The following is a 10,507-nucleotide window of genomic DNA, read 5'->3' on the forward strand; positions in this document are numbered from 1 at the left end:
CAGCCGCGGCGTACCTGGGGGTAAGGACAGACAGACGAGGCGAGAGAAAAGGAGACGGAAGGATGAGGAGAGACAGAGACGAGAGAGGGGAGAAAAAAAATAAATAAAATCTTGTTCCGGTTCCCAGACACACTGCCACTCGGCCCTCCACCAGCTGGGTAAGCTCTTCCGCGATGCCAGGCGGCACTGGACAGCCCTCTGCGGACGGCCCCACACTCCTCCGCCGCCCGGTGGACGGCGACGGCTCCTCCGGGTTCGGGCAGCCGGCAGGAGTCCCCCGTTCCCTGCTCCTCCCCATCATGGCGGATGGCAGCAGGCTCCAGCCTCAGGTGAACGGCGGCGACTCCTCCGTTCCCTTACGGACGGCAGCCGTCCCTCCACATCCCAGGCGGCCGGCAGCGAGTTCGTTCCACCAGCCTTGCTCCGTTCCCACAGCTCTCGGCCCCGCCCCCACTCGTCACAAACACTCTATTGCTGAATATGATATAATATATGAATAGTACATATAATATATAGTACATATAATATAAATACACTTAAAATTATATATCCTTTTACAGATTTGCAGATTTGCTGTACATTGTGTAATATTTGATATAATGTAATATCTTTAAATGAAATTAATTGTTATATATTATATTTTTTTCTATATTTTTATATTAATAAAACTATTTTGATAGTATAGTATTGATAATTGATAGATAAAACATACAATAAAAGCACAATAAAATAAGATACAATTACAAAATAAAAATAATATTTTTAATGTAATAATATTAAAAGTACAATGCCTTTGGTGTATGTGGCACAGCTTACAATGTTTTTTATATATATATATATATATATACAGAACATGATGTGATAGATGTGTTGACTTTATATATTGTCATTCAGGGGTGACTATCTGGGAGCTGATGACGTTTGGAGGAAAGCCCTACGATGGGATTCCCACACGTGAGATTCCAGACATCTTGGAGAAGGGCGAGCGTTTGCCCCAGCCAACCATCTGCACCATAGACGTCTACATGGTGATGGTCAAATGTGAGTGTTATGCAAAACCCTGAATGTGATCAGTAGCTCAAATGCTTCAGAAAGGCACTAGCTCATATACGTCTTGTAGTCAAATAGTACACTTGTAATGTGTAGTATCTGAATGATACTGTAACGTATGACAATAACATTATTGCCCACAAAACAGAATTACCATGATTTTTCCATGCTATAGTTTTTCTACTAACACAGTGATATTTTATTTAGCAAGATACATGCAGTCATGTGGTTTGTAGCCCAGCCGCTCGCCATGTTTGGCCAGCCAGTCTTGTGGACTGTGGAAATAAGCAGATGTGTGAGCGCTGGGGTTTCTCAGCTGGTTCAATCAAATAAACACAAAGAGATGAACTGAGACGCGGATTGAACCCATTAATTCTAATTACATTTTGACTGTAAGCTGTTGTTTGTGATTCTACTCGCTGTGACATCTGTAACCCCACGGACAATGAAATGCAAAATATTGATGGAGATGAAACGTGGTGTGATTGCGTGAGTAATTGCTGCTCATTTGGATAATGTGTTTGAGTGTGAGAACTGAAAGGAGATTAATTGGGAGGAAATGAGCAGGCTGCTGCAAGGTGAGGGCATGTTACTTCCTGTCAGACACATATTAGAACTTTAAGAAGTTCAGTAATTTGGGGCAAATTCTAACGCAGATGTGAAAAAACTCTTTTTTTTTCCAAAAATAAGAAACAATAAATCTCTTTAAAACTCTTGGTCTGGCTGCTTGTTTATCTATCAATATATCTTTCTTTCTGTCTGTCTGTCTCTTTGTAAAAAAAAATAAAATAAAACTGAATTTGTGCAACTGCATTGCACTGTCCATAAAAACTGTGTATATGACAAATGCAGTTACTACTTGTCATTTCTTACTGTCTTCACCTCCAGGCTGGATGATTGATGCTGATAGTCGGCCTCGGTTTAAAGAACTCGCTGCAGAGTTCAGCCGCATGGCACGAGACCCTCAGAGATACCTCGTCATACAGGTGAGAATACGACTATTTTTGTATTGCATGTCACCTTGAAAATCAATACTTTTGTCCTACACCACCCATTTAACTCAAGGTGATCGCAGAGAGTGATGGTGTCATTTCTGCTCTCAGGGGGACGATCGCATGAATCTGCCCAGCCCCAACCACAGTAAGTTCTTCCAGAGTCTTCTAGATGAGGAGGAGCTGGATGACCTGATGGATGCTGAGGAGTACTTGGTTCCTCAGGCCTTCAATATAGCTACCTCTTCTTACACATCAAGACCACCAATGGATACCAGTAGGGTAAGAATAGCTTTTTGCTTTCTTCACAGTTCTCTTCATGAAGTGATAAAATGTATACCTTGAATGCAGTGCAAGTCATTTTGAATAAAAATACATATTTTAAGGTGAGGCTTTTGAACAAAGTTTTTTACTTAACTATTTGTATTGTACACTACATGTCAGAACTTTGGAATAATTATGATTTTAAATGTTTTTGAAAAAAGTCTCTTATGTTCACCAAGGCTGCATTTATTTAATAAAAAATAAAATCAAAAAATGTAATATTGTGAAATATTTTTTTACAATTTAAAATAACAGTTTTCTGTTTGAATATATTTTAGAATGTAATTTATTCCTGTGATGCAATGCTGAATATTCAGCAACCATTACTCCAGTCTTCAGTGTCACATGATCCTTCAGAAATCAGTATAAAATATGTAAGCAATAAGGTACGAGAGGCCATGCTGTATAGTGAATAAGTCATGGCTGAAGGGCATTGTTAAGCACAACGTGAAGCAAATATTACCAAAAATCTATGTAGGCTATTGATTTAATACTTAAAAAAAAAAAAAAAAAAAATTAAGTAAATTCATTAAATGCAGTCCTTCTGCTAAAAAATAGTTCCTGACAACAACAGTAAATGGCAAGAGAATGTTCCGGTGTAACATGCCTTATCCTATGGAGTTCAAATAAAGACAGAGAATAGGTGCAGTTCTCATCTGCGTTGTCATTTTTTACACCATATATTATATTTTATCGCACACATACATCTGCTTATCTCTCAGCATGATAAAATATCTGCTTTCTGTATTTTAGTTTAAAACAGACCAATTTGTGGCACAGTGTGAGTTTGCAAACATCATTATGGTGTAAATTAATGGACATACAGTACCATACTTGTAACAGAAAAACAGTTTTATTTTGCTGAAATACTTAATACATAGAATAGTTTTGACGCTATATTGATTGTTTATGTTGCTTAGGGTAGTTGCTAAGGATGTGATACACAGAACTGTTGGGTGAAGCGGTCATAGCTGTGCTTTATCATAAATGAAACACATCTGTTGACCAATCAGAATCAAGGACTGGAACTAGATACAAAGACTGTGAGTTTACGGTCAGGACTATCTGTTTAACAGCAGTTTAATAAGGAATGAACTAGTTTGTCCAATTAAAGGCAGATGGGGAAGACTGAAGGGGTGGTAGTGTTTGGGAAACCTGTTTTGAAGCAAAAAGAGCTATACTTAACTATCCAGACGCATTCCCATTCATGTCAATGGAAGTTGTTTAGTCAGTCATCTTTGCTTATGGGAACACAATTGGGCAGACAAAGAATGCAATGAAAATAAAATATTGCTGAAAATGTACTCAGCCTCAGGCCATCCAAGATAAAGAAGAGTTTGTTTCTTCATTGAAACTGAGTTAGAGAAATTTAGCATCACATCACTTGCTCACCAATGGATCCTCTGCAGTGAATGGGTGCCGTCAGAACGAGAGTCCAAACAGCTGATAAAAACATCACAATAATCCACTTGTCTGAATTATATGTGAAACATGCACAGATCAAGCAGTTTATTAAGCAGTTTATTGGTGAAAACATTCCAAAACACTTTTATACAAATATGTTGGTGGAGAGGACATCAAGGGATTGACTTTTTTCACTGGAGGAAGCGTTAGTATGCATTATGTACTCATATTTTGGCCAGAAGCAACAGTTTAAAGTTAAAAAGTCTTCTACCAAACACACAGCTTTTCACTTCACAAGATGTTAATTGCTGGAGTGGTGTAGATTAATTGTAGATTATTATTGTGATGTTTATATCATCTGTATGGACACCCATTCACTGCATTGATCCATTGGTGAGTAAGTGATGCAATGCACAATTTCTCTAAATCTGTTCCGATGAAGAAACAAACTCATCTACATCTTGGATGACCTGAGGGTGAGTAAACTTTCAGACAATTTTGGCTAAACTATTCATTGAAGAAAAATGATTACAGAATCATTAAGGGAAAACAGTTGTGGCTTTCATTTCACTTATCTACTCTAATGCTAACTTGCCAAAACTTGACTCCTTATTTTGGAAATAATCACTATTTTTGCAATTCTGTTTGTCCCTGGAACCTTTAGTTTCACCTGTAATGAAACTTGCCATCATCCCATTGATTTTTTTTTTTAAGTTCCCATAGTCGGTTTTTTTTTTTTTTTCCTGGATCACCACCACGTGCATGTGGACAACATGAGAGAGACAAAAACACATTTTTCCACATGCGCTCAGATATCCTATCCTATCTTCTCTTAGTTTTAGTACAACATTTTATTTTCTATCAGTGATGCCCCCTACAATTTTCAACCACCCTTTTATTTGTAATTGAGCACTATCATTATAAAACTAAAAAAATAGACACCTAAATGATTGCTGAGTCATTGAGGAAGGTGGATGATCCATCTAAACTTTATTTTTGTTCCTCCATATAGACACAACTGAAGTGTCGTGAAAGAGTTTTTAACCCAGAAGACGGGATGGGAGCTTGTTCCCATGATACTTCTGGTGCAGCGAGTGGCATCTTCATTCCTATAAGCACACAAGGTGCGGGTCTCGATGCCCTTGAGGAACAACACTGTAATGGGAGCTTGAAAAAACAGCCCATGTCCACTGGAGACGAATGCGACGGCCAGCGCTACAGCACAGACCCAACTGTCTTTTTCGGAGAAAGGAATCAGAAGACCACTGGTGAAGATGGTTACATGAGCCCTATGAACAAATCAGCCTCAGGTAAAATAAAAAAGAGAGCTATTTGAAATATTCAATGTCCTTTTTGAAGAGTTGCATTCAAAATCCACTTGGCGCAAAAAATATGAGGGGGCATGTGCATGTCGCTTCTGGGTATACATGAATTAGTTTGGTGTAAATCACCTCTGAAAGTCTTTTATTGCGCATTCTCTGGTCGATAATATCGCAGTCGTTCCATTTCAACCTCAGATAGTTTAAAACAAAAGAGTGTCTGGGGTAAAACATTAATCCATTGTGGTGGGTTGAGTAGGATGATAAATCAATAGATTCTGAGTTCCTCCATTACAAATTTTGGCAGCAGTTAATGGTCTCATCCTTCACCTCAAGAGGCCTCAAACTAAAGAGTGCCAATGAATTGTGGGTGGTTAACTACAAGTAGGCTACTCACAGTTTTTATGCTGGTATCAGTAGTTAAACTACAGCCAGAAGGCTATATGTTACTAACACAAAGTAGCTAACTTTAGCTATTTAAGGACACTATGTTGCTATTCAAAAGTTGGGGGTCAATAAAATGTTTATGCTCACCAATGCTGCATTTGATAAAAATACAGTCAAAACAGTAATATTGTAAAATATTTTTACAATTTAAAATAACTATTTATTATTTTCATATATGTCAAGATGTAATTTATTCATGTGCTGGTAAAGCTGAATTTTTAACAGCCTTTATTCCAGTATTCGTCGTCACATGACATGACATTTACTAACAAATTCACTAATCCTAACTAGGACATTCTGTACAAAAAAATAATAAAAAATAACATTATTGCCCTAGACTGCAGATTTAAAATGCTTCATGTGCAAAAACATCAGTGTAGCTTGCTGTCGTGCTGCTCCGCTATTTGAGTAAACAAACTTCTTAACTGGTAAAGCTACTTTATTTTAAAAACAGCTATACTGAAAAATTTAGCTAAGTAAGTAGTGTTGCTACTTCTGGTGACCATATTTAAATAATTTCCAATTAAGGTTCATGTTCTTTTTAAGTCTTTATTCTGAAGATGTTCACATGCTCCACAGATGAATGAAGATTTCTGTGCACATGTAATCAGCATATTCGGAAAAACCAACACTGATGTTCTCTTCTGGAAGTACTAGAGACATTGCTTATTTATTATGCTGCATATTTATTATGCGAACAGTAATTTAATCAGCTCATTCATTCTCATTAATTTCCTGAACAATAACACACAAGAATTCGATGAATTGTAAAATGTAGGTCATGAGATTTGTACAAATGTAGGCCACCGTGTTCCTTTTAATGTTTGTAAAATGTCTTAAGTCTCCTTTTCTCTCCAAAAAAAAAAACCAAACAAACCAAAAAAATCTGTGTTTCTTCAGTAGTTCTGTATGCATCATTCACTCAGAATGATATTTCTTTGTATATTCACTAATTCACGAGTGCTCGATTTATGAGGTGATTTATGCAGAATAGTGTGTTTACATGATCCAAAATTCTGATTAACCTCCTGAGACCCTGTGACCTCATATGAGGACATTATATTTTGGTGTATTTCTCTGAGACTATACATGCCACAGTTTTAAGTCTGGATGTCCTGTACAGAGCACATTCAGGGCTTTTCAGAGATACTAAATGTTTGGATGTTTCACTATGACCACTCCCTCTACTTGGTCTTAAAAAATGTCTGATATTAATTTTACTCCCATTATTACACTTCTTTTTTCATTATATGTTGCCCCAAAAACACATTAATATGCAAATTGTCTTAATCTAGTTCATTTGTTTACATGACTTCTTGATTAAGGTAAAAATTAATCTTACCTAGTATCGGACTAATACCAGTGTTCTTATTGTTAACTCTATTGTTAAGTCGAGTTAAAAATGTCATTAAATGAAATAAAATAGAATTATTGTAAAAACGAAAATTAGAAATGCTGGCTTGGCATCTGTCTGAAGTAAATATGTTACTAAAATGACAAAGACTAAAACTGAAAAAAAAGAATAAAAATTATTTAAAAAAAAGAAAAGAAATAATAATAATAATTAAAAAATAACAAGCATATAACACAATTACTAGAACTTAAACTAAAATTAAAATTAAACTGAAGATAGATAGATAGATAGATAGATAGATAGATAGATAGTAGATAGATAGATAGATAGATAGATAGATAGATTAGTGGTGAATGGCAATGATTATTTATACAGTATGGAGCTTTTGTCATTCTATTTTCATTTTCTTTTGTGTCTACAGACCATCTTAGTCCTGTCGAGGAGAATCCTTTTGTAAACCAGCGGAAAAATGGAAATATTACTGCACTGGACAACCCGGGTTACCACAGCACCCCTGATAGGAAACCCAAGGGTGAGGATGAGTACATCAATGAACCCCTTTACCTCAACACATACAACAACACTAGTGGGACGAACCAGGAGATTATGAGGAAAAATGGAGCTTCCATCCCGCTACAGATGACAACAGCAGCCAACACCGCAAGTAGCCACGTTATCCTCTCGACACAAACTGGGAAAGCCCACCACCATGGCCAGGGAACACATGTTCATTTCGCCGTTCCACCTGTTCAGCCCCCCCAGACAAGATCGATGAGCCAAAATGGCCAGCATTCCCAGTCGCCACACGGTGCCGAATCCAATTCCTCCAGCATGTCTGGCAATCCCTCCTTATTAACCCAAATCTCCCTCGTCAGCCAACAGATCCAACCTTGTCTGGCGAGTCAGTCGGGCTCTTCAACTCATCCGGCTCAAGTGGCGAAATCTGCAGTCACTAGTAAAAGTATATCCGGCCTTCCCGGCCACCTTGTCTATCCAGGTAACATGCTTCAAACGGGTCATTCTGGGACTGTAATGGTCGACAGGAAGTCAAAGAAGAATTTTGATAATCCTGACTACTGGCAGCATAGTCTACCGCCCAAGGTGACCCAACCAAACCCTCAAGATCCAACTCAAGTGTGCAAAAGCAAACATCTCTACAGGCACAGCATCCGAAGTCGCATCGCCGTGGCTGACAACCCTGAGTATCTTTCTGAGTTTAACAAGAGACCGGGAACGGTTCTGCCACCTCCACCTTACCGGCACAGGAATACGGTAGTGTAACGCTGCAGTTCTAGAGAGCCAGATTCTTCTACCAGCACCGTATGCTAAATTGGAATTACTGAAGAACAGGAAAACTCCCAGCTTCAGGAATTACTGAAGGAGACTTGTCAGACTTTAAAGGGAAAACCGATCAACCAAAGTGCCTCTAAACTATTCCATCTTTTCTATTCCAACAAATCAGAATGTAATCAGATCTACATATTTTAAAGGGGAAGTGTAAACCAAAAATGGACATTCTGTCATCATTTATTCTCCCTCATGTCACTCCAAACTTAAAATACTTTCAAACACGAATGAAGATACTGTGTTTTTAATGAAGCCTGAGTGATTTACAGTATGTCCCTCCACTGAAAGTCCATTGTACTGAAAAAAACAAAACAAAGCAAAAAAAGCCCCTCTAATGTGTTACAGCCAAATGTATTGTTTTTCTTAAACCATATATTTGTGGTTTGTTAACTTAAATTTTGATTCAATATTAATGAAAAAATATTTATTTTACCAAAGACCAAAAATGTACATTTGTATCAAGTAAAAATACTATTCAAGACTATTCAAGCAAAATTGTTTTTAATTTTATTATTTATTTTATAATTGTTTTTTTTTTTATTATTATTATTTGCTTTTAGACAAACCAGAACCGGAAACCATGATTTTCGATTAGACCAGAATAAAAATGCACTTTACATAAATGGCACAGTTTTTTTTTTTTTTCTTCACGTTTTTCAGTGTACAACAATACTTTCAAAAAGTTCATAAAAATATCGTAAAATAAATCCATATGAATCGTTTGTTCTCACGTGTCAAGCAAGTACGGTTGAGCTTCCATTTACCATATTTGATGAGCTCTATGTATGCGCATTAATCAGTGTTTATGAATAAATGCTTAAATTAAATCATAACATTAAGCAACTGTGTCTCTGCAGAAGATTTAGATTAAACCTCTTTAAATGGATTTCTTTTACGATCTCTTTAAGTTTTGGTGATGGGACAGAAATATCTCAGGTTTCATTTAAAATATCTTATTTTGTGTTTCAATTATAAAGTCTTATGTGCTTTCATGGATTAAATGATGAAAGAATATTCATTTTTGTGCAAACTAACCCTTTAATTCTCACCTCTGACTGATTCTCCTACAGTTAGGTGCATCGTGATATTGTGGAAACTGGGTAAGGAGGGTAAGGAAAAACAAGAAATCACACATTCTCTTGTGTTTTTTCGAAAGGAAATGGACTTTAATATCGTTTCTTTGTGATGTAAGACCAGCTGTCTTTTTGACCACTTTCCATCCATCTTGTATTATTGCTGTTGATGCCGTAAGCTATATTCTCTTCCATTTTCTTGACTGAAGGACACGGATGCGTTACGAATCTAGGATCGCTCTCAAGAAAACTGGGGTACCCGTAACTCTTATGTGAATGAGACAATTGGATTGTAAATTGGTGCATCTTCTTGTACTGTAGTGGATTTATTAATGGACTACACTGCTATTTATTTTCAGTCATTCACTTCTTCATGTTTTTTAAAGATCTTACCAATTTCCCCCAGTTTTGTACCCGTATATAGGAATTATTAACAAATCTGATACACAGGCAGAGAAAGAGCACATGGGCAGCCATACAGCGTCTTGAGCTAACGGGAAATAAGTGCCTTTCTCAGTGGCACAAAAGCATCGGTGGACGTGCCAATGGAGTGATTGGACCTGGAATCTTTAACTGCTGTAAATATATGTGAAACCAATTTGAATATTTACTACTACTGAGCCACCCATGTGCAAATAGACTCACCCAGAGCCGGGAACCATGTATTGAAAATATGTTGTTGTATTTAATTCATCTAGTAATGAGTTTAACGGCAAGATCGATATATTCTGGAAGGCAATATTACAGGTTATGGAGGGCACAATACAAACTCAAATGAACTACTGATCTCCAATGGAGAATTTTTCAGTGTACTGTGACAGAAAATACTTTTGTCTGAAATGTATCCTGCTCTCAGTGAGAGTGTGACCGTATTGTGGCCAGGGAGAAACTGTTCATATGTTTTATAAACTGTAATGGGCGTTTGTCATTAATTATGTCAGAGTGTCATAGCAGATAAGAAGTTGTGACTTTGCAAATTTGGTCCTGAACATACCATGCTGAAATTATGAGACTTTGATTTGCTTTCGACTGAACTGCCATGGGAGATGTAGCTAGATTTGTTTGGCTTTTCTGTTTTAATCTTTTCTTTGCCTTGTACTTTTGTTTGTTTTGGGGCTATTCCAAAAGATGCATCTCATCCCTGTTGTAATTCTATTTGATGGAATGACACAATAAAGGTCTTGTTTGAGATTTTGA

At 37.1% G+C, this 10,507-nt stretch overlaps 1 protein-coding gene across 1 annotated transcript in view; it reads left to right on the top strand.

Annotated features, from left to right (window-relative positions):
* Window positions 1-8,559, top strand: part of erbb4a (erb-b2 receptor tyrosine kinase 4a) — a 171,795-nt gene extending 163,236 nt beyond the window's left edge. The window contains exons 23-27 of the mRNA XM_016467875.1: window positions 895-1,041; window positions 1,939-2,036; window positions 2,154-2,324; window positions 4,783-5,080; window positions 7,312-8,559. Of these exons, the coding sequence (XP_016323361.1) occupies window positions 895-1,041; window positions 1,939-2,036; window positions 2,154-2,324; window positions 4,783-5,080; window positions 7,312-8,171 (1,574 nt within the window). The 3' untranslated portion in view covers window positions 8,172-8,559. The remainder of the gene's footprint in view (window positions 1-894; window positions 1,042-1,938; window positions 2,037-2,153; window positions 2,325-4,782; window positions 5,081-7,311) is intronic.
* The last annotated feature ends 1,948 nt before the right edge of the window (window positions 8,560-10,507 follow it).

This window comes from Sinocyclocheilus anshuiensis, unplaced genomic scaffold (genome assembly GCF_001515605.1).
Source record: "Sinocyclocheilus anshuiensis isolate Anshui unplaced genomic scaffold, SAMN03320099.WGS_v1.1 scaffold348, whole genome shotgun sequence".
NCBI classification, from domain to species: Eukaryota; Metazoa; Chordata; class Actinopteri; order Cypriniformes; family Cyprinidae; genus Sinocyclocheilus; species Sinocyclocheilus anshuiensis.